This window comes from Pecten maximus, chromosome 7 (genome assembly GCF_902652985.1).
Source record: "Pecten maximus chromosome 7, xPecMax1.1, whole genome shotgun sequence".
NCBI classification, from domain to species: Eukaryota; Metazoa; Mollusca; class Bivalvia; order Pectinida; family Pectinidae; genus Pecten; species Pecten maximus.
Genome location: NC_047021.1, coordinates 26,107,885 through 26,132,785, shown reverse-complemented (window position 1 = coordinate 26,132,785; position 24,901 = coordinate 26,107,885). Strand labels below are relative to the sequence as shown.

Sequence of the window (24,901 nt, the reverse complement as noted above, 5' to 3'; positions counted from 1 at the left end):
TTCGCATTATGGGATAAATAAGATATTGTTGTATTAGTTTATATACTATTTGATCTATAAAACATGACGAAGTATATTCTAATGAAGTATGTATATAACCCAGTCCCAGATTTTAGGTTTCGTTCCATTCGGGGCAATGTATCACTAACCGAGTTTAACAAATGATATACATTTTGTATATAGAAACATCAGCAAAAACTCCAATTAATTTTGTGAAGTTGTATGTCACGTAGATTCTGTTGGTGGAATAATCTAGTGATCTTGTCCATCTAGCAAAGAATTCCAATGCTAAGGAAACGAAATTCTGGAAAACAGGCAAAATTTTGAGATACTGTAAAAGTGGATATTTTCGCGCGTTGAAATTTTCGCTTAGTCAACTTCCAAACTGTTCGCGGTGTGGATATTTTCGCACTCTCAGTCATGATAAAAGTATATTTTCGCGCAACGATGTCATTGGCCTTGTACATAAAGTAAGATTATTTTCGGCAAACTCCATTGAAAGCTCACGACGATCGGTCCAGTAAATATACCAAACTTTGATCAACAGACACGTTTAGGTTAATTGGTTGTAGTGTGATCATTGCATTACGTCTGAGTGATAGAAAAAAACGTTAATATATATATCAGATATTTTTGCGTTGATCAGAGACCTATATACTCATCTCTGAATGGTCCATACTGGTTTTACAACCAGTTGTTATGGCCCAAGATGGATGTTAGCATGAATTTTGCAGCGATCAATTTATTATAGGTCTCTGCGTTGATTCAGTCTTTTATATTGAAAATACACCACGTACGAGACACCTGATTGCAACTTAAGGCCCCGAAAATCATCAATGTATAAATGACATGCATTATCAGTACTCGTACTATACGGTATAAATTTAGAAACTATCCGTGTATTGTTGAATGCAGTGTTAACTAAGTATTTTGTTATTTAATTGCGACTGAACACCTCTTAATTATTCCCAATCTAACTATTACCTGTAAGCCTGCTCCCTCAAGCTAGGTATACAGGCCACGCAAGGCGTCACTCGCGGTCAAGTTGAAAGGATCGGACGTAGGATCGGACGTCCGGTCATGCCGAGTGACGTGTTATGCTTTCATGTCTAGTCAAAACAACGCCAAGTGTCCCAATTAGCGATAGTTGATTTTGCAGGTATCAAATAAGTTTGGTAGTAATTAAATACGACTTGGCAATTAAAAAGCAGACATATTGATGTTCTGACCTAATTTTACAAACACATATAGACATATTTCTATAGTAGCCCTTTCGTATTTTCAATATATTAAACGGACCATTCATTACAGTTAACTATCGATAGTTTCTGATTCAAATAAAACATATAACCAACTATTAGTAAGTACATTTTCAAGGTTAAATCTCCACCCCACTGAGATGAAAGCAGTTCACTCATAGAAAATCAAAGTTATCATGCCAGTCAAGACTACGGTCTAAATTGGTCCTTAATCAAAGTCATCATCATACATATAACAACATCTCAATACTGTAGTTTCTATGAACATCCAGACAACAGTTTTTCTATATCTAAGTCAATACAAAAAGTAAGTTACTTTTAAATGTTACGTTTATTTGTCTCAATTTTAAAACATTTTAAAACATACAGTTCCCCAGCAACTCAAGCTGAAAACAGTTATCGATAAATGATTCAGCAGAAAATCAGAGATTCCAAAATGAATTGCAGTCCTACGGACATGAATAAGCTGATGATTTTCAGAAAATCAAACAGAATTGGAGAATGACATGACTCCACTGATAATTTTTCAGAGAATCAAAAACGGATTGCAGACCTGAGAATCAAAAACGAATCCAGACATATGCCTAGTAGGAACATGATTCAGTTGATACTAGATCTATAGAACCAGCGAGTTATAGACGTTTTACATGTGTTGATGCAATTCAAATTTACCCAACATAAACATATGGGTCTAAAATCAATGATCCATTAAGAAGCTGCTTTCTTTAAAGAAAATGCATAAAAATAATGTTCCTTCTTCAAAGCCCACAAAATGGCAACCAACTAATGAATTAATCAACGAATGAAATAACAAAATAATTACAATCATGCAACACAAAACATGTATATAAAGCAGTTTTATCTGCAGGGATTCACATAATTTATTATTTATGTATTTAGCATTAATTTGGTAAAATAGGAAATAATGAATATATATATATATATATATAAGGTTGGTAGTTACACGTGAATATGTTGATGAATTAATTCTATTCATTTCTTTATTTCATAAAACGTTTTTTTACCAAAATGATACCGTTCAATATTGCACAACAAGAGCGTTTACAATACAGCGATCATGAATGACTGATGGACTGCAATTATCCCACCTTTGCGATGAAAAATGAACTACCATTCTTCTTTAATAATATAAAATGTCCACTGTCTAATACCACATTCAATCAATACACTTTAACAAACCACATGATTGTTTTTAAAACAACATTAAGAAAATCGAATGCCTCAATATCCTTTCGCAAGATACACTACACTCTACGTAAACATTGCACTACCACACATACTGAAACAATTGAATGCTGCCAAATAAAGCCACTTTATATGGCCAGATCAATGAAATATAAAATCTCTCAGGTTTAAAATATTTTCTTTAATACAAAAACGTGATATTCTTTAAAAGGAAGCTTCAGAATAGATAAGGAAGCAACATACTATCAGTACTACCAAGACTCCCCCTCTACAATCTTTCTAAAACTAAGACTAACTATAGGAAAACAATAAACTAAACATATTTTACATGCAAGGTATTTTGATGAAAAACAATGACTGATTGAATAAAAAATGTACAGTATGAAATATGAACACTGAGGCCATTTTTACAGTTTTCTTTCCTGGTCCTACATACATAATGGGTAGTTATTTCCTATTGTTAATGAGTAGTTTATAAAATGACATGATCACTTTGACTGCGGGTATAAAACAAGTTTATAAAAACATATTTCAAAAAATTGTTCACAATTTCTTCCATCTAATATGTTGGAGAATGACAATTAAAAAGGAAAGATCACAATGTCGTTGCCGAGACGAAAGTCTCATTCCTCTTATTTATTGTGTGTGGTATATCGGGCACCAATCAGAGACGAAAGTCTCATTCCTCTTATATTGTGTGTGGTACATATCTGGCACCACGTAGGATGTGTACTGAAGTCATTTTCCTCTATATAATTGCACAACTATTCGTGTTGATAATAACACTGTTCAAGCAAGACTGTTCACGGACGTGTTCGGATACTTCACGACGATCTGCGGCATGAAAGATAAATATAAGAGTTCAATCAGAAATGATGAATATCTGTGATAAAGTTAAATTAAGAAAGACAGTACTGGCTCTAACTCTAATTTAATTGATTTGGTTGTTCCTGAATATTGGCAGTACATTCAAATTTGAACAAATCTTTTAACTATTAAAATTATTAATGTTGACTTATTTACCCCGCCTTCCAACAAATAAATTATTCAGCAAGCTTTTATCTTTCAGTTAAACTAAAATGAATGTCAGAACTTAACAAAGCTGAATAAAAATTGAAAAAAAAATATTTTAACAGCACTTCACAACTTACAGAAAGGTTCAAGGATTTGAAGGTGGATTCTTCTGTTCTACTTGACTTTTACTACATCTGATTCTTCATCAGTATTGGATTCTGTTTCTATATTTACCTGTGAACAAAACCATAACAGCTGAGTGTTGATCTTTTCTTTATTATAAGTGTTTTACATGGAACCATCCTAATATATATCTCATTGGATTTATACACTTGAAAAATATAATACATGTAATAATCACAATCAAACTGATAGCAAAGTTGTTTCTAAAATTCGCCTTCATTGATTTTTAACATCATTATCATTGTGATTCAAATCAATTAATAATTTCGCCAAGAGCACTCTTTCGATTATAATTACTGTGCAGGATTCCTTATGGCAATGAATATTAAAGAAATGAAAACTACATGTAGTTCGTTTTCATCAACGTAATTATTTGTTTTATAGACTTACTAATCGCTAATAAATATCGAACCTGTATCGTTTTCGTTTTCCAAATTGGGAAATTTCAATCAAAGATTCCTACCAAGCATAAACGCTCCTCATTTTCACAAACGAAATCTGTATTCTTTTTTTCTGCACAAATCCAGATGTAAAAACATGTCGTTTTGCAGTATACAAATCTAAAATAACTTAACTGTAAAACCAAGATTAAGTAACTTGGGAGATGATAGCTTGTAAATATATTTTGGCACTTACAACTAATATTGATTGGTCTGCTTTTGGTCGACCCCTGGCTTTCCCTGTCAGTTTATTTGGAGTTTTCTGTAGATACAAACCAAAGCAAAACGTTGTTAACAGGACAACAAATAAACTAATTATCTCTTTACCCCAGAGAATATGATTTGTAATTGAGAGGTTGATCTTTATCTTTTTAGATTGTCCCGAATGAAAGATAGATTACTTTTATCTACCAGGATTTATGTAGATATAATAAACAACAGGGTTAAGACGTGTAACATGTAGGTTTTATCACCTTGTGATTTCCGATCAATTGGCTTCCCTGTGGGAACATAATATGGCCTCTGTTGTGAACAAAGTTGGAAGTAGTTTCCAAAACCCATCTCGTTACCAAAATAACCGAGAATCTTTTGAGTTTTGGTAAATGGAAATATCTTCTCTGATCAGAACCTCTTTACTAACAAAGGTATTTTTAATACAAATTTTACGATCTTATTCCTAGTTTATTACTGTATAAAATGAAATGTTTTCAGAACCACGTACATAACTACAAAAACTTTTAATAAAAAACTACCAGGTATTATTTGCTTTATATCAGATATTAAATATATTGAAATCACAAACGTACCAAGGACATTTCCATAAGTATACTATAAACAAACATTTTTTTATAAGACTAAACATTTGGCCGGTAATTTTGCCCTTAAAACTAAAATATAGAACTTAGTTTTTCGGCATTTATTTCGTCTCCCTCTCCGATACTTGTTTATCTTTATAACTTACAACACGGTGTCCTAATCGCGGCCGACCTCTTGGCTTTCCCGTGGGGACATATGGTATTTTGGGCTGCTGTAAACAAAATTTCAAATAGAGACTGGCCTACAGTAAACAAAATTTTAAATAGAGACCTATCTACACAAAAATATGGCTACAATAGTAATTTATTCCGCAAATTGCATGATTACACATTTTTTCTGCTCTGAACAAAATCATTATCTATCAGATACACTGTGTGCGAACTCAAATGTACGGCTACCGGATGTTGCGATAGCTGAAGCGAGGCGGTAAGGTAAAAAGCAGAGAGCGAGGTAAGTTTTAAAGCTGAAATTAGGTAGTTATATTATGTATTGTACACACCCCAACGCTACGGTGTCTCCTAAATAAACTCTTGATATTATGTAGATTTATAAGTTAAAAATACACATGGGAAATGATACTTTTATATCAAAACTCTGCGTGAAATCAGCTGTCGATGTGACTGTCGTATCAAATTTGCACAGTTTACAGATAAACACCGATAGTAAATAACTTTGACTGTTTGAGTAGAAACATTTACGTCTCCTAAATTGAAAATGACATTCAGCATGATTCTGTCTTTACTACGTTTTGCAAAATATCGAAATAAAGTTAGCATCGACTGTACGGGTTGTAACACAAACAAATCTAGGATTGTGTACGGCCTATAGCGATGTGATTGGACGGTGAGTTGTGATTTATGTATGCACCAAGATTTTTGCCTGGTAGTGTACGTATAGCGTACAAAATTCAATACAACCGGAGGTAAACTTTCCTGACCGTACCATCTCTAGAGCAAGGCAAAAATGTCCCGAAACAGTTCATGTTCGAATTTCGCTAGGAATGTCGTTTTGCTTTCCGTGTTGTAGCATAGAAATAGTAAAACTCTTTGTTTGCAAAACGAACAGAATTTGAACGACGTAATACCATGGTAATGAATAAACAACTGGTGTTTTGGATAGTTGACCTGGAAAGGGACATTTTTTTTTCAATAGCATACGTTTTTCCCCCGTGTGATCTCTTCATTTCATCTGTCTGTCTGGCACTGCCATCTGGACTTACAACAGCAAAGGGAGCATCTTTGTTATGAATTATCTCACATCCTTCTTCTTCATAGGACAACGACGGAAAGAAAACGGGTAAAACCTTTGATACCAGTGTTGCAATGGCATTGATTTCATTTGACGTTCCATACTCCATCCTTTGCATTGCCTCATTCCCGGGGGCCGGTTTTTCTTTTGAGTTGAAAACATTTTCATAATGTTCTTTCATCTTTTTTAAACCGTAGAATCCAAGTGCTGTTTGGTCAGTACTTCCTGTCACTTTGACGTTCTTTCGCGTCTCTTGCCAGGCATCTGTTCATTGCTTAATGAAGGACGGGTTTATGAGATCTCCGCTTCTAATTTCATTAGGTCCTGTGCCCACGTTGATACACGTGTTTCATGTCGTTGCATTCAGCGACTATACTCCCAAGTAAGTCAAACGCATTTATAACCCTACTGATGGTCATATTCAATCTGTAAACATGGGTTTTGATCGCACTGATGGCATATGTATACTTTCCTTTCAACAGTGGTGTTGCGCATGCCGTTTGTAACTTTGTCAACGTGACAGTCTTCCTTTGCCTTACAGTCCGCAGTTTGCAAACGCTTGCTGAACATTTGCAATATGTCCTTACCAATCTTGCGAACTTGCTCCTTCTTTCTGAAAACAGTTCGGAAAGGTATGTCACACCCCTTGCATCAAGTGATTCCAATAAATTTGCAAATGTTTCAGTTAGCATAGTTCATCTTTCCGTTGCGAAAATGTAGGTTCTGCATGTTTCATAGCCCCATATATTTACATCACCTTCTTTCTGATCCATTGCACATGTGTTGATTTTTTTACCGTCGATACAGAGTTTGAATGTATTGTAATGCTCCACGTTGTCCAGTTTTGCCATCTCTATCATCTCGTGCAATATTCCTGGCTTTACATTTCTTAGCTTTTGTGACAGCTCAATATCCTCTAAACATGAATGATGTGGAACAGCAAAATTTATTTTCGCATCCTGTGAACTGGTTTCTTCCAACCTCCCATAAATCTCAGGGATTTCCCTTTGAACAGTTTCAATCCTATTCTCCAAATATGTTTCACCACGGCGGAATACCGCATAGCATGAGTATTGTCATGGGAGCCATTATCACTTTCCTGTAATGTGATAGTACAGGTGTCACTATTTACTTTTATCTTTTCCCCCCGTCTTCCTACTACATCTGGTACGCTTTGGGAATTTTTGGTCTGAACTATATAGTTCCTCTTGGTGAGTGTTTTGCAGTTTTGAAATTAAGCATTTCATGTCCATGTAAAGTTTCACTGTGCTAAATTACGTCTTCAAACAGCAAACATCTGAAATCACAATAATAGCAGCGGTACTCCATCGTGATCTGAAACGGTAAACAAGAAATCTCATTAGAAACATTTTTTAATATCGAATAAATTACATAAAAATCATGGACATTGAGAGTGTGGCTCAGACTACTTATAATGCATCGATAAGCATCACAATTACCCGTACGGATCATTTTTCATAAATCGCTACAACCCTTACAGTACTTTCATAACAACCCGTACATATTCCGGCCCGCATTCAACTCCGTGAATCATTTTTTCTCGCAAAATGTAAGTTTGCATAATGTTATATCGTGTAGGAATGGTGATATAGAATAATCGGAGTTCAAACTTTCGTTTCAGAACTAAAATAGAAGACATAACACATAACGAGAGGATATAAATGAAAATAATAACATCTTTCAGATGAAATTTTCGATGAAGAGCAAGTGATTTTTAATCCTTGCGATAGTTTGGTTATAGTTAAAAGACATGTTGATAGTCTCAGGGCAAGATTGATAACTAAACATGTACCAAAACTTATTCTTTGTATCAATTCCCTCTTTATCGGTAAAAAAAATTGTTATTTTCTTCTCACCTCTGCAATAAGCAGCCATTTTCAACCGCTTCAGCAATCGCAACATCCGGTAACCGTACAGTTGAGTTCGCACACAGTGAGATATGTAGATTTATTCACATGGCCTTTATGCAAAATGATTATTACTGTACGATGTACGATCATACAAGTTACAACATTGTATATCTTTACGTAGGAAACATAGCTGGGTAAAACTTTAATATGTACACCATCCATCAGATAAAGGTATGATGTCCTGAACTATATTCATGGTAATCTCCTTTTAAACATTCCTTCAAATAATGAACCAGTTTCATTTGTTTTAACTTAAATTGCCTGCCGTGTATGATCTAAACAAGTTTATATATTTGATACAACTTACACCATTTTCACCCAATGGTGGTCGACCTCTCGGCTTTCCTGTGGGGACATAGGGTTGTACTTTGGCCTGAAGTGAATAAGTTTTGAAATACAGGCCTATCTACTAAAATAAAGTGTCTACAATAGGTTTTTACTCCCGCGAATGCGTGATTGAAGTGCTTACATGTCAATACTGATGCTAACGGTTTTTCGTTTCCTTTAAATAAAACAATAATTCATAAGGTACAATGTACCATAATATGCTAGAACTTAAAGCACAACACATACGTCAGCACCACCCAACCGCAGCTGTTATCAAGATATATTAACTGTAATCTTATCAAAAACAGTCCCTTATAATCTTTCATATGTTGTTATTTAATCTCCCTGTGTATTACATTTTAAGGGTCATCTATATAGCAGAATAGTGTTGAATTTCAAACACGAATAAATACCTTAAGATTTGCACAAAAAATGTCATGTAATATACCAAAATGTTTGTTTGGACATGTACCCTCACACAATCACCAATAATATGCTATAGATGCTACCAGTTTCTTCTGTAGAGTAACTTTGTGGTAAGATTTGGCATGGAATAATTCTAAGTCACGCAAATGATCAAACCTGAAAAATAGCCATGCTGTTATGTTCACAAGTGTCTATAGCACAGAGTAGGAGCATTTGTTTGACCGGATTTTACTGTATGTACGTATAAACACTTATTTTGTTTTGACCTTGAAATGCAAATGGCGGCTGAGAATAATATTACACAAATATGGCTTAAAGGAGGCATTTCAGTTAATAACAAAACTCCTATATCATACTTTTAAGACATCTCATCATAGTAACATGAATATTTGAATGTCAATTTGTTAAAATGGTGAGTTTGCAGCCTTTTTCAGAAATAGGCATATTTTACCCCAAACTCAACGGTTGAACATTTTTTCATAAAAGCAGTCTTCTTGCCACTTCAAGAATACTTTATATTGTCTAATAAGAGCATTTTTGATGTTTTAAATACCTTCTTATATGCCATATTTGTGTGATATCATTCACGACCGCCATTTGCAATTCAAGGTCAAAATAAAAACAGTGTTTATACATATAATAACATCAAAGCTGGTCAAACCAATGCTCCTATTTTGTGCTTTAGACACTTGTGAGCAAAACGCCATGGCAAGTTTGTGTAATATATGGGATACAAATGAGTTAATTATGTCCCCCTGAAACATGCATTTTTCTTACGTTTTGTTGAAATTTACAAACAGCTTAACAAATTACATGTCAACATTAAGTCCCACGGTTTGCCATGATACATACTAAAAGTTCATCATGTTACTTCTGTGACATTGCACCATAATAGGGATTTATAGGCCTGTAAAATATCAATGTTTTGACTGGATTTGCTGTTTAGATGCCCCTTAAACAAATCTATATATTTCATATAACTTACAACACCATCTTCGTATCGTGGTCGACCTCTTGGCTTTCCCGTGGGGACATAGGGGCATGTTTTTCTAGCCTGCATTAAACAAGATTTCAAGTACAGGCCTATTTACACATATACATGGTTACAATAGGTCTTTATCGTGTATCTCTGTATGTTGATTTTGACATCATTTCTCATTTTTTTCGACAACGTTATATTCTTCAGATATATCAACACTTCATTCATCCTGTATGTAAACAAGAAATTGAGCAATGTTGGAGGATACATCTTAACGCCAATGTAACGATCAAGCTACCCATAAAAGCTACATTTCTTTACGAAACATAACTTCAGTACCATCCAACCATACATAGGAACAATCTCCAAAAACGTTTACGCAAATTCGATAAAAACGGACCATCATGAACATGTCAAACATTCATTTATTTCAACCAAATCTGCCTATGTATGATATTTCAAACAAGTTGATAGACAACTTACACCATTTTCACCTAATGGTGGTCGACCTCTCGGCTTTCCTGTGGGAACATATGGTGTCAGTCTGGCCTGCAGTGAACAAGATTTCAAATACAGGACTATCTACACACACAAATATGGTAACAATAGGTTTTTAATACTTTTTATCCCGCAACTGCGCTCACAAGTAAATTCTTACACTTAGTACTAACTTCCTTTCTTTACCTTTAAAAGAAAGATATCTCCTAACTTTTCGCTTAATGTAAGTGCCCAATAACTGTGCTATATTTGAGAACACTTAGTTATGCCGAAGTAGATATCATCCACAAACCATTAACAGTGAACTATATGTGAGAACTTTATGTACAAAACTGCAGTCAAGTGGTATATATGTATTTGTCATTTTGGTAACGTCGTAAAAAGCATGAGTATGTTTTAAACTCGTGGTGTTAATAGATTGCAAATGATCCTATACCTGTTATATGGAACATACTTCAATACCCCACTGACATTTTCTTGACGTCACGGCGTCACCTGCTTCTACGCATTGCATATCAACATTGGCGAAAAGATGGATAGGAAAAGCAAAGTGCTAGTATCGAGCAGGAAAAAAAATTGATTGTGCACGCGTCATTTCACACGCCATGTAAATCAGAGTTGGCACGATTAGCTAACATACTAAGGACGGCAATCAGTAGTATATTAATAACAAATCTGCCAAGAGGAAAATGTTGAACACAAGAGGCCCAGAGGGCCTGTATCGTTCACCTGGTTTCATGAGGTATGAAACAAGAATGATGCTTAAGTATATTTGTCACTGGTATTGCTATGTCAATATATCATAAGCATTTTATATGGGTACATGAACATTGCTTTTATTGAAATTCTAAAAATGTCAATTTGGCTGACACTGTTTTGCCCCACCTCTCAGCCCCCCAGGGGGTCAGCCCCAACATTTGTACAATTTTGAATCCCTATCCCAGGGGGATGCTACCAGGCGAATATGAGCAATATCCATTGCTTAGTTCCAGAAAAGAAGTTGTTTATATTAATTTAGCCAAATTGACCCCATTTGGCCCCACCCCTCAGCCCCCCGGGGGGTCAGCCCCAACATTTGTACAATTTTGAATCCCTACCCCAAGGGGATGCTACCAGGCGATATGAGCGATATCCATTGCTTAGTTTCAGAGAAGAAGTTGTTTATATCAATTTAGCCAAATTGATCCTTTTTGGCCCCGCCCCTCAGCCCCAGGGGGGTTAGCCCCAACATTTGTACAATTTTGAATCCCTACTCCAAGGGGATGCTACAAGGTAAATATGGGCAATATCCATTGCTTTGTTTCAGAGGAGAAGTCGTTTATATCAATTTACCCAAATTGACCCCTTTTGGCCCCGCCCTTAAGAACCCTGGAGGGTCAGCCTCACCATTTGTACAATTTTGAGTCCCTTCCCCATAGGGATGCTTTTGACTAAATTTGGTCAAATTCCAATTGGTAGTTATGAAGAAGTCAATTGTTGACAGACGGACGCCACGGTATGGCATAAGCTCACCTTGGTCCTTCGGACCAGGTGAGCTAACAAGCAGATAAACAACATTAGGGAAAGGATACGATTGAAGAAAGACGGTAATGAGGATGTCGCGGGTTATTAGAAAGAAGATGGTGGTTTGGAAGGTAAGAAAAAAATCAAGATGATGTTTAAAAAGTAAAACAAAAACAAAGAAATGGAAGGACTGGACAGTTGAAAATGACAAAAAATAAAATAAATAAAAAATCCGATGAAAATCGAAAATTATAGGTCCAATAGCCGTTTGTGTATTTGTAGAAATAACGCGGAAGTGAAAATCTTGTATGTTCGGCGTCTCAACATAGGGTAACTTTCAATGGTGAGGGATTGTTTGTGTGTATTGATCTTTGCACTTAGATTTTCCCTGTTAAACTTTATATTCATGAATGACAATGCACCAGTGCAGAGAGCCCGCGTGTTGAAATATGAGGTGACAATGTAAACCATTTTGAATGTTAACATGACCCAACCATAACTATCATCAAGGTCATTGATTGAAATCTCGTTATAACACTCCTTTATGAACTTGACAACCTCATTTCATTTGATTATATTTAATATGCCTGTGTGCGACATTTTAAACAAGGTTATATATTTCGTATAACTTACACCATTTTCTCCTAATGGTCGCCGACCTCTCGGCTTTCCGGTGGGAACATATGGTGTCTTTCTGGCCTGTAGTAAATACAAGAGATCCCAGATGGATCATGGCGCCCACCATTGAATGATCTTTATAGGTTCCATGTCAGATTGATCTTTTCTGTACTTTTCCCTTCCTCTAAGTCTTACTAATCTGTGTAAATTTAAGAAACAGCCCTCTAGTACTATTCAAACAAGGGAAACCTATATATAAAATTAAAGATTTAGCGATAATGGCTGTCCGTTGGCAATGTTGTTTTCGGATTGGTCCCAAAATGCAATACCAGGGACCAATGGGGAACCTACATATGAAATTTGAGAAAGATCCCTTCAGTACCTTCTGTAAAATAGCGATAACAAACTTCAATTGTCAAATACAAGATGGCTGCCTGTCGGCCATGTTGTTTTCTGACTGGTCTCAAAATCCAATATGCAAAACTAGGGACCGAGGGCAACCTACAAATGAAATTTCAGAAAGATCTTTTCAGCAATTTCTGAGAAATAGCGATAACAAACTTCAATTGTCAAAATCCAAGATGGCTGCATGTCGGCCATGTTGTTTTCTGATTGGTCTCAAAATGCAATATACATAACTAGGCACCAAGAGGAACCTACAAATGAAATTTGAGAAAGATCCCTTCAGTGCTTTCTGAGAAATAGCGATAACAAACTTCAATTGTCAAAATCCAAGATGGCTGCCTGTCGGCTATGTTGTTTTCCGATTGGTCTCAAAATGCAATATGCATAACTAGGAACCAAGGGGAACCTATATATGAAATTTGAGAAAGATCCCTTCAGCACTTTCTGAGAAATAGCGATAACAAAAATTGTTTACGGACGGAGGTACGGACGGACCACGGACCACTGACGCAGGGCGATTTGAATAGCCCACCATCTGATGATGGTGGGCTAAAAATTTCAAATACAGGCATTTCCACACATAAATATGGCTATAATAGGTCTTTATTCTGCAACAGCATGATTGAACAAGCGTTCACATTTTAAATCCGATGCCAGCTATTTTGTTATTCTTTGAAACAGTGTTCATTCATCATATACTTAAAATTATAAGTAAAGGTAGTCACCGCCGAAGGAAATAACATTTGATTGATTATATAGAGACTTTCTTTATCTCTTTATTTAATTTCTAGTTACGCTAGATGCCGAAAATTATGCATTAAATATAGATGGGAATCTCCGACCGATAAAAATGGTTCAGACGATGAGATTATATGCAAATCAGGCTTCCATATAAGGCTCTTCATTCGCATATGCAGTGCGAACGCTGATGTTCTGATTTTAACAAAAGAAACCAAGAGGTTGCCACAAAAAGAGAAAACAAATGTGATAGACAAATCCTAAATAGGAAAAATAGATTGTGGGAATGTCATCAAATAGGAAACGGAGAAGCTTCATACTACTTGACTCCCTAGGTGTGTGAAAGTACATTTTTTTACGCTATGTCTTGTCTCGTATCGCTTTCTTGTACCCGCACTATGAACTGAATAATTATTGTAATTCAATAAGGTCTTAATGAATGAAAATCAAAAATTTCTATTGAAAACAGAAAATTTAACAAAGGATAGTAGGAATGGACATCTTGAGGCTAAATGTATTTATGTGTGAAATTTGATATTCTTTTTTAATTACATGGGCGATGACCATCTTTATTTCTTCACTCGTCCTGCATATAAATGAGTAATTGTAGGATATTTGAGAAAACAACTTAACGCGCATGTCAAGGTACCAATACGCAAATGCACAACTTCAACCCTCATCCAACCATATATAGGAACAACGTCCAATAACGTATTTTGTAACCCCATTTCATTTACAAACTGCCTTTGCATGATCTTTTTAACAAGTTCATATATTTTTACAACTTACACCATTTTCTCCCAATGGTGGTCGACCTCTCGGCTTTCCTGTAGGGATATATAGAGGTCGTGCTTTGGCCTGCAGTAAACAATATTTGAAATAAAGGCCTATCTACACAAAAGAATCCTACAATGTCTATACCAGAACAACATGAATTGGCAAGTAAAATATACATTCACAAAAATATAAACATGTAGCCGTATATTACTTGCGTGTATATCTGTGTTTTTGTCGATGCTTTGAACATAATTATATGGCATAAGCATTTCCCTAGTTACTTAACATATTATGAAGGATGAATTGTCACCGGAAATTTAAACCATGACAGAGTTTTTGTCTTTTGAAGTTTTTGTCTCTAATTAGATAACAAGAGATCCCAGAGGGATCTTGGCGCCCACCATTGAATGTTCTTCATAGGTTCCATGTCAGATTGATCTTTTCTCTACTTTTCTCTTCTTCTAAGTCTTACTAATCTGTGTAAATTCAGAAGAAACCTCTAGTACTTTTCAAACAAGGGGAACCTATATACAAAATTTAAGATTTAGGCACCAAGGGGAACCTATATATGGAATTTGAGAAAGATTCCTTCATTACTTTCTGAGAAATAGCGATAACAAACTTCAATTGTCAAAATCCAAGATGGCTGCCTGTCGGCCATGTTATTTTCTCAAAATGCAATATGCATAACAAGGCACATGGGGGAACCTACATATGAAATTTCAGGAAGATCCCTTCATTAGTTTCTTAGAAATAGCGATAACCAGTTTCAATTTTCGAAATCGAAGATGGCTGCCTGTCGGCCATGTTGTTTTCTGATTAGTCTCAAAATGCAATATGCATAACTAGGCACCAAGGGAAACCTACATATGAAATTTGAGAATGATCCCTTCAGTACTTTTTCAGAAATAGCGATAACAAACTTCAATTGTCAAAATCCAAGATGGCTGCCTGTTGGCCATGTTGTTTTCTGATTGGTCTCAAAATACAATATGCATAACTAGGCACCAAGGGGAACCTACATATGAAATTTGAGAAAGATCCCTTCAGTACTTTCTCAGAAATAGCGATAACAAACTTTAATTGTCAAAATCCAAGATGGCTGCCTGTCGGCTAGGTTGTTTTCCGATCGGTCCCAAAATGCAATATGCATAACAAGGCACCAAGGGGAACCTACATATGAAATTTGAGAAAGATCCCTTCAGTACTTTCTCCGAAATAGCGATAACAAACTTCAATGGTCAAAATCCAAGATGGCTGCCTGTCGGCCATGTTGTTTTCCGATCAATCCAAAAATGCAATATGCATAACAAGGCACCAAGGGGAACCTACATATGAAATTTGAGAAAGATCCCTTCAGTACTTTCTCCGAAATAGCGAAAACAAACTTCAATGGTCAAAATCCAAGATGGCTGCCTGTCGGCCATGTTGTTTTCCGATCAATCCAAAAATGCAATATGCATAACTAGGCACCAAGGGAAACCAACATATGAAATTTGAGAATGATCCCTTCAGTACTTTCTCAGAAATAGCGATAACAAACTTCAATGGTCAAAATCCAAGATGGCTGCCTGTCGGCCATGTTGTTTTCCGATCGGTCCCAAAATGCAATATGCATAACTAGGCACCAAGGGGAACCTACATATGAAATTTGAGAAAGATCCCTTCAGTACTTTCTCAGAAATAGCGATAACAAACTTCAATGGTCAAAATCCAAGATGGCTGCCTGTCGGCCATGTTGTTTTCCGATCAATCCAAAAATGCAATATGCATAACTAGGCACCAAGGGAAACCAACATATGAAATTTGAGAATGATCCCTTCAGTACTTTTTCAGAAATAGCGATAACAAACTTCAATTGTCAAAATCCAAGATGGCTGCCTGTTGGCCATGTTGTTTTCTGATTGGTCTCAAAATACAATATGCATAACTAGGCACCAAGGGAAACCTACATATGAAATTTGAGAATGATCCCTTCAGTACTTTTTCAGAAATAGCGATAACAAACTTCAATTGTCAAAATCCAAGATGACTGCCTGTCGGCCATGTTGTTTTCTGATTGGTCTCAAAATGCAATATGCATAACTAGGCACCAAGGGAAACCTACATATGAAATTTGAGAAAGATCCCTTCAGTACTTTTTCAGAAATAGCGATAACAAACTTCAATTGTCAAAATCCAAGATGGCTGCCTGTTGGCCATGTTGTTTTCTGATTGGTCTCAAAATACAATATGCATAACTAGGCACCAAGGGGAACCTACATATGAAATTTGAGAAAGATCCCTTCAGTACTTTCTCAGAAATAGCGATAACAAACTTCAATTGTCAAAATCCAAGATGGCTGCCTGTCGGCTAGGTTGTTTTCCGATCGGTCCCAAAATGCAATATGCATAACAAGGCACCAAGGGGAACCTACATATGAAATTTGAGAAAGATCCCTTCAGTACTTTCTCCGAAATAGCGATAACAAACTTCAATGGTCAAAATCCAAGATGGCTGCCTGTCGGCCATGTTGTTTTCCGATCAATCCAAAAATGCAATATGCATAACAAGGCACCAAGGGGAACCTACATATGAAATTTGAGAAAGATCCCTTCAGTACTTTCTCCGAAATAGCGAAAACAAACTTCAATGGTCAAAATCCAAGATGGCTGCCTGTCGGCCATGTTGTTTTCCGATCAATCCAAAAATGCAATATGCATAACTAGGCACCAAGGGAAACCAACATATGAAATTTGAGAATGATCCCTTCAGTACTTTCTCAGAAATAGCGATAACAAACTTCAATGGTCAAAATCCAAGATGGCTGCCTGTCGGCCATGTTGTTTTCCGATCGGTCCCAAAATGCAATATGCATAACTAGGCACCAAGGGGAACCTACATATGAAATTTGAGAAAGATCCCTTCAGTACTTTCTCAGAAATAGCGATAACAAACTTCAATGGTCAAAATCCAAGATGGCTGCCTGTCGGCCATGTTGTTTTCCGATCGGTCCCAAAATGCAATATGCATAACTAGGCACCAAGGGGAACCTACATATGAAATTTGAGAAAGATCCCTTCAGTACTTTCTGAGGATTAGCGATAACAAGAATTGTTTACGGACGGACGGACGGACGGACGGACGGAGGGAGGGACGGACGGACGGACGGACGACGGACCACGGACGCAGGGCGATTTGAATAGCCCACCATCTGATGATGGTGGGCTAATAAAATATAGGAAAAGACTAAGGATACTATTATATGTACTAGTAAATACACATGATACATGTAGTACACAAACCTCTGTTAAACCACCCACCTATACAAACATGTGTAGCTACTGTAACGGACTATTATCCAATCACATTTTATATTTGACAACAGTTCATATTAAGCCAATGTCTTCAATTATTTTATTTGCTTTTTTGTCCGGTTATACCTATTAACACTTTTTATCTTATTAAACCTTGTTAACTACATGTATTTTATATATCATTTTGTGAAACTTACACTTTTTGATGGCCGACCTCGATCTCTTGGCTTTCCTGTGGCCTGTAGTAAACAGTATTTCAAATACGTACGTGTATAATATCACAATTCCATTGTTACATCCAAGTTTATCAAACAATGCAACTGTAGGTATAGAAAAACGTAAAGGTTAGAATGAAGTACACTATGTTCCAGTATGCATGAAATATATCGTTTTTTCCTGAATGTGTTTTAAAATGTTACTTAGTCGGCCATATATCTAAATGGGGATGGATATGAACTTAACCTATATGTATATATCTAATGTAATTCTCTCTCCTGTAGTGACATTTCAGTCAGACCGCCCTACAGTAAATAAAGTTGCTCCAACATTAGTTCAATACCAGAGGGAACAATTAAGTGTACACAATGTCTACAGATTAGAGATAAACTGTGAGACCTGGGGACTGACATGGATTCCACACCCTTACATATACAGCTAGTGTATCAAAGTCACAGAAAGAAGAAATACATATACTGTACAATTGGACAGTTTGTCTTATGAAAAAGTCTATTCTTAACTCCACTTACAGCTTTAATTGCTCCTCCCTTCTTGCTTGATTCCTGTGAACATAACATGGGTCATGTTTCTACCAATAAAATATATGAATTGATAATAAACTATCTACAGACTACATTTAATGCCAACAAATTGTGTAAAAACAAATAACTACATACATATATTTCAATTTAACAATTAGATATATATACTGTTGAAGTACAAAAAATTCAAATACATATTTCTATATTCTAAGAATTTTTTGGTTTTAGCCAACTAAAACATTAATTGCTACTGTATGCTGTCTATAAAATTATTTAATATAAATCAAGTTTATGCAAGAATAAGTACCTCTTAATTTGGAAATTTTATCATGGCCATGATTGTGTAATTATATGCCTGAATATAATATCTCAGTATTTTCATGAATCAATCCTGTAAGATACAGTACAGAGCACAGTACAGAGCATGGCTTTAGTTTCTTGAATCGTCAGGCACCCAGTATTGCCTAGAATCAACACTAACACAAGACTCACTCTAACAGACAAAAGGTTCCAGAAATATTTCTTAAAACCTATCGCTCAGACATTAGTTAGTTAAGTAACTTACAACTGGTCTTCCTCGCTTTCTTGGTTGTTCTGGCGTCTGAACACCATTGGTATCACTTCCACTTTTCTGTATCAACAAACATAATCTCAATAACTTTACCATCATATCAGGCAAACGGGGGGATTTCATTAAAAAGTAATTTATCAAAATCTAAATTCCTGTACAATTTTGGACAAATTCAAAAGCTAGTTTATGATACTGAAGTGTCATTAAAGTTCTTAAAAAATACTTAATAGGCAAATATGACAATACATTTCCTTAAGCTTAAAAACTTACAGACCCAAAAGACGGACTTCCTAATTTTCTTGGTGCTGCAGATTGCATTCCTTTATCATCATTAGCGCTTTCACTTTTTTTTTTTTAAATATCCAGAACCCACTCAACATTTCATTTCTCTTTGAGTGTGGTGAAAGTTATAATAATTTAGTTGGTGGTCATGCTATATTTCTTGCCTTTCAACAAAAAATGCACATTGAATGAATGACCCAATGTTTGAATTAATTCTTTTTCAAACAAATCACTTCCAATGCCAAAACCCTTCAATCCCATTTAAAAACTTACAGATGCTAAAGACGGCCTTCCTCGTTTTTTCGGTGAGTCTGACAGAGTCGTGTCTACAGCGTTTTCTGTTCCACTTTTCTAAGTAAAATAAACATTCAGAACAGACTCAGTAACAGAAGTGGAATTATGTATTGTTTTCTTAGAGAAACAAGGATGGACAGTATTGCAACAGCAATACAAAGTCCCCTGCCTGAGCTAGGAGTGCACCTATTTATTTCCCATTTCGTTACGTTTCAAAACATTGATCATTTAACTATCCTGTCAATTAGCAATTGATAAAAGTTAATCTTATTGAACTCAACCTTTCCACAATTAACTCATTCCACAAATTGAACTCTAGCTTCCCACAATCAAGCTCCTCTATCAATTTAAACCCTTGTACAAACTGAACCCTAGCTTTCCACAATTAAACCCTTTAATGAACTAAGTGCCATCCGCTACTGTATTACAGATAAGTGCTGCTTATTATTTCTGTCTGGAATTTATATGGAGTAATATCACCTATCGTCATTGATACAGTGTACTAGGAAAGACCTCACAGTGAATTATATGGAATCATCTAACTTTCCTTAATATGAAAACTTACCGATGCTAATGATGGTCTTCCTCGTTTTTTCGGCGAGGCTGACAAAGTACGGCCAACTGTTTCACTTTTCTATGTAACACAAACATTTATAAATGACTTGCCCAACACCAAAATACTTAATGTACAAGTATTACATAGAGTAAAAACCTTCTATGAGTTCAACCCTAGTCTTCCTTCATTTTTTTTCAATTCGAGAAAGCCATCTTTTACTCTGCATAACAGTTCTGTGAAATTTTTTTTTGTCTGATTTTCAAATTTGTACAAAAATTACACATCTCTATTAAATACTATGGAGAGCTCCCATTATCATCATTAAATCAACATTATAATGACTGGTTTCGTTACCAATTATGGAATGAAAAACTGACCCAATCTGAAAACTTACAGATGCCAAAGATGGTCTTCCTCGCTTTTTTGGTGAGTCGGACAGAGTAGTGTCTACAGTGTTTTCTGTTCCACTTTTCTAAGTAAAATAAACATTCAGAACAGACTCAGTAACAGAAGTGGAATTATGTATTGTTTTCTTAGAGAAACAAGGATGGATAGTATTGTAACAGCAATACAAAGTCCCCTGCCTGAGCTAGGAGTCCGCCTATTTATTTCCCATTTTTTTAACTACATGTTATACTGATCATGTATACCAAGTTTCGTTAAAATCGGAGTAGTACTTTAGGAGGAGGAGTCCAGACAAGACTCAACCAATGAGAAGCCAGCGACCATTTTGAAAAATAGATTTTTCAAAACAAAATGTGGGATACACAACTACATGTTATACTGATAATGTATACCAAGTTTCGTTAAAATCGAAGTAGTACTTTAGGAGGAGTTGTCCAGACAAGCCTCAACCAATGAGAAGCTGCTGGCCATTTTGAAAAATAGTTTTTCAAAAATTTTTTTAAAAAAATGTGGAATGAACAACTACATGTTGTACTGATCATGTATACCAAGTTTCATTAAAATCGGAGTAGTACTTTATAAGGAGTTGTCCGGACAACCTTTGCGTGACAGACAGACAGACGGAGGATAAACCTAAAGTCCCCCCGTTTTTCAAACGGCAGGGGACTAATAACTAAAGAAACCTGTAAAACATTGATCATTTGTACAGTGTGTAAGATTCCAGACATGGAAAAGGTATCATTTACCATGTTTCTGACACTTCAGACAAGTAAAATAGTTATCATTTAAACATTTCGTTACGTTTCAAAACATTGATCATTTAACTATCCTGTCAATTATATTAGCAATTGATAAAAGTTAATCTTATTGAACTCAACCTTTCCACAATTAACTCATTCCACAAATTGAACTCTAGCTTCCCACAATCAAGCTCCTCTATCAATTTAAACCCTTGTACAAACTGAACCCTAGCTTTCCACAATTAAACCCTTTAATGAACTAAGTGTCATATCCTCTACTGTATTACAGATAAGTGCTGCTTATTATTTCTGTCTGGAATTTATATGGAGTAATATCACCTATTGTCATTGATACAGTGTACTAGGAAAGACCTCACAGTGAATTATATGGAATCATCTAACTTTCCTTAATATGAAAACTTACCGATGCTAATGATGGTCTTCCTCGTTTTTCCGGCGAGGCTGACAAAGTACGGCCAACTGTTTCACTTTTCTATGTAACACAAACATTTATAAATGACTTGCCCAACACCAAAATACTTACTGTACAAGTATTACATAGAGTAAAAACCTTCTATGAGTTCAACCCTAGTCTTCCTTCATTTTTTTCAATTTGAGAAAGCCATCTTTTACTCTGCATAACAGTTCTGTGAATTTTTTTTTGTCTGATTTTCAAATTTGTACAAAAATTACACATCTCTATTAAATACCATGGAGAGCTCCCATTATCATCATTAAATTAACATTATAATGACTGGTTTCGTTACCAATTATGGAATGAAAAACTGACCCAATCTGAAAACTTACAGATGCCAAAGATGGTCTTCCTCGCTTTTTTGGTGAGTCTGACAGAGTAGTGTCTACAGTGTTTTCTGTTCCACTTTTCTAAGTAAAATAAACATTCAGAACAGACTCAGTAACAGAAGTGGAATTATGTATTGTTTTCTTAGAGAAATAAGGATGGACAGTATTGCACATCACAGCAATACAAAGTCCCCTGCCTGAGCTAGGAGTGCACCTATTTATTTCCCATTTTTTTAACTACATGTTATACTGATTATGTATACCAAGTTTCGTTAAAATCGGAGTAGTACTTTAGGAGGAGTCGTCCAGACAAGACTCAACCAATGAGAAGCCAGCGGCAATTTTCAAAACAAAATTTGGGATACACAACTACATGTTATACTGATAATGCATACCAAGTTTCGTTAAAATCGGAGTAGTACTTCAGGAGGAGTTGTCCGGACAAGCCTCAACCAATGAGAAGCCGGTGGCCATTTTGAAAAATGTTTTTTCAAGAAAAAAAAATGTAGGATGCACAACTACATGTTATACTGATCATGTATACCAAGTTTCGTTAAAATCGAAGTAGTGGATGCAAAACTACAAGTTATACTATAATGATGTATACCAAGTTTCGTTAAAATCGAAGTAGTACTTAAGGAGGAGTTGTCCGGACAAGCCTCAACCAATGAGAAGTCGGCAGCCATTTTGAAAAAAGGTTTTCACTTCAGACAAGTAAAATAGTTATCATTTAAACATTTTGTTACGTTTCAAAACATTGATCATTTAACTATCCTGTCAATTAGCAATTGATAAAAGTTAATCTTATTGAACTCAACCTTTCCACAATTAACTCATTCCACAAATTGAACTCTAGCTTCCCACAATCAAGCTCCTCTATCAATTTAAACCCTTGTACAAACTGAACCCTAGCTTTCCACAATTAAACCCTTTAATGAACTAAGTGCCATCCTCTACTGTATTACAGATAAGTGCTGCTTATTATTTCTGTCTGGAATTTATATGGAGTAATATCACCTATCGTCATTGATACAGTGTACTAGGAAAGACCTCACAGTGAATTATATGGAATCATCTAACTTTCCTTAATATGAAAACTTACCGATGCTAATGATGGTCTTCCTCGTTTTTTCGGCGAGGCTGACAAAGTACGGCCAACTGTTTCACTTTTCTATGTAACACAAACATTTTATAAATGACTTGCCCAACACCAAAATACTTAATGTACAAGTATTACATAGAGTAAAAACCTTCTATGAGTTCAACCCTAGTCTTCCTTCATTTTTTTCAATTTGAGAAAGCCATCTTTTACTCTGCATAACAGTTCTGTGAAAATTTTTTTTTTGTCTGATTTTCAAATTTGTACAAAAATTACACATCTCTATTAAATACTATGGAGAGCTCCCATTATCATCATTAAATCAACATTATAATGACTGGTTTCGTTACCAATTATGGAATGAAAAACAGACCCAATCTGAAAACTTACAGATGCCAAAGATGGTCTTCCTCGCTTTTTTGGTGAGTCTGACAGAGTAGTGTCTACAGTGTTTTCTGTTCCACTTTTCTAAGTAAAATAAACATTCAGAACAGACTCAGTAACAGAAGTGGAATTATGTATTGTTTTCTTAGAGAAACAAGGATGGATAGTATTGTAACAGTAATACAAAGTCCCCTGCCTGAGCTAGGAGTGCACCTATTATTTCCCATTTTTTTAACTACATGTTATACTGATCATGTATACCAAGTTTCGTTAAAATCGGAGTAGTACTTTAGGAGGAGTCGTCCAGACAAGACTCGACCAATGAGAAGCCATTAAATCAACATTATAATGTCTGGTTTCGTTGCCAATTATGGAATGAAAAACTGACCCAATCTGAAAACTTACAGATGCCAAACAACCCTAGCTTTCCACAATTAACCCCTTATTCTAATTGAATAGTAACTTTCCACAATTAAACCCTTCTACCAATTAAACCTTTCTACTAATTGAACCCTAGCTTTCCACAATTAACCCCTTATTCAGGGATCACCATGGCTTCAGATTTTACTATGGAGGAAACTGGGGGATCATTTTCCCAGCGTGCCGCAAGACCAATATTAATTAATTAAAGGGAGATAATTTGTTTACATGAGTTATGTCCCTTTTCATTTTTAGGGAGATGATTTGTTGTGCAGTCGTTAGTAAAATCCTCTTAGAAATTGTTTTCAGAAATAATGATAAACTATTTTAATCATGGTAATATGAATTTATTTATTCAATATGTAAGAAAAATAAATACAGCAATCGGCATTTACCAATCTCTGACTCATCCATATTTGTACATCCTTAAATTAATACATTGCTCGTTCTTCATTCTCTTTACCAACTCAGACTTTCTCAAACTCATGGTCTCTCTCTATCTCTCTTTCAGATTACTAATTAAATGTTACTGATACACTTCCAAAGCTCAAATTTCTTAAAATAATAAGCACTATGATATCACACTAAACACAATAGCAATATGTAATGTCACAGCACTAATATAATATGATTTCCAATGTCACAATTGTCAGTCATTTTCACACACAAATTGTCCATTTTCTTACAGCACAACTTCACACTTAATTGTCATCAGGATCAAACAATGTGGCGATAGTGATATTTCTTTTTCTGATCTCTGTCCATAAGTCTGCTAAGTCTTGTAAGCAGATCATTAACTAGACTCCTTCCAAATCATGCCAACAAATCAAATGAAACATTCAAAGTTAATAAAAATAAATTAATAAAATGTTTAAACATGAAACTTTCACTCTAGATAAATACTTTCACCTAATCACTGAAAA

At 35.4% G+C, this 24,901-nt stretch overlaps 1 protein-coding gene across 22 annotated transcripts in view; it reads right to left on the bottom strand.

Moving 5' to 3' along the window:
* LOC117330390 (chromosomal protein D1-like) overlaps positions 1 to 24,901 on the bottom strand; it is a 41,579-nt gene that overhangs the window by 2,102 nt on the left and 14,576 nt on the right. For 2 of the 22 annotated variants that reach the window (XM_033888636.1, XM_033888635.1), the window contains exons 6-18: positions 23,565 to 23,642; positions 23,178 to 23,246; positions 22,079 to 22,156; positions 21,696 to 21,764; positions 20,521 to 20,598; positions 20,136 to 20,204; positions 19,550 to 19,627; positions 18,989 to 19,054; positions 18,412 to 18,444; positions 17,863 to 17,904; positions 14,381 to 14,449; positions 12,464 to 12,529; positions 10,313 to 10,378 (exon numbers count right to left, since the gene is read on the bottom strand). In XM_033888636.1, the coding sequence (XP_033744527.1) occupies positions 10,313 to 10,378; positions 12,464 to 12,529; positions 14,381 to 14,449; positions 17,863 to 17,904; positions 18,412 to 18,444; positions 18,989 to 19,054; positions 19,550 to 19,627; positions 20,136 to 20,204; positions 20,521 to 20,598; positions 21,696 to 21,764; positions 22,079 to 22,156; positions 23,178 to 23,246; positions 23,565 to 23,642 (861 nt within the window). Of the gene's footprint in view, positions 1 to 1,571; positions 3,300 to 3,616; positions 3,714 to 4,298; positions 4,365 to 5,063; positions 5,130 to 8,404; positions 8,471 to 9,835; positions 9,905 to 10,312; positions 10,379 to 12,463; positions 12,530 to 14,380; positions 14,450 to 17,862; positions 17,905 to 18,411; positions 18,445 to 18,988; positions 19,055 to 19,549; positions 19,628 to 20,135; positions 20,205 to 20,520; positions 20,599 to 21,695; positions 21,765 to 22,078; positions 22,157 to 23,177; positions 23,247 to 23,564; positions 23,643 to 24,901 lie in introns of those variants that run through there. The other 20 variants (XM_033888650.1, XM_033888652.1, XM_033888651.1 and 17 more) reach the window with 20 other exon arrangements.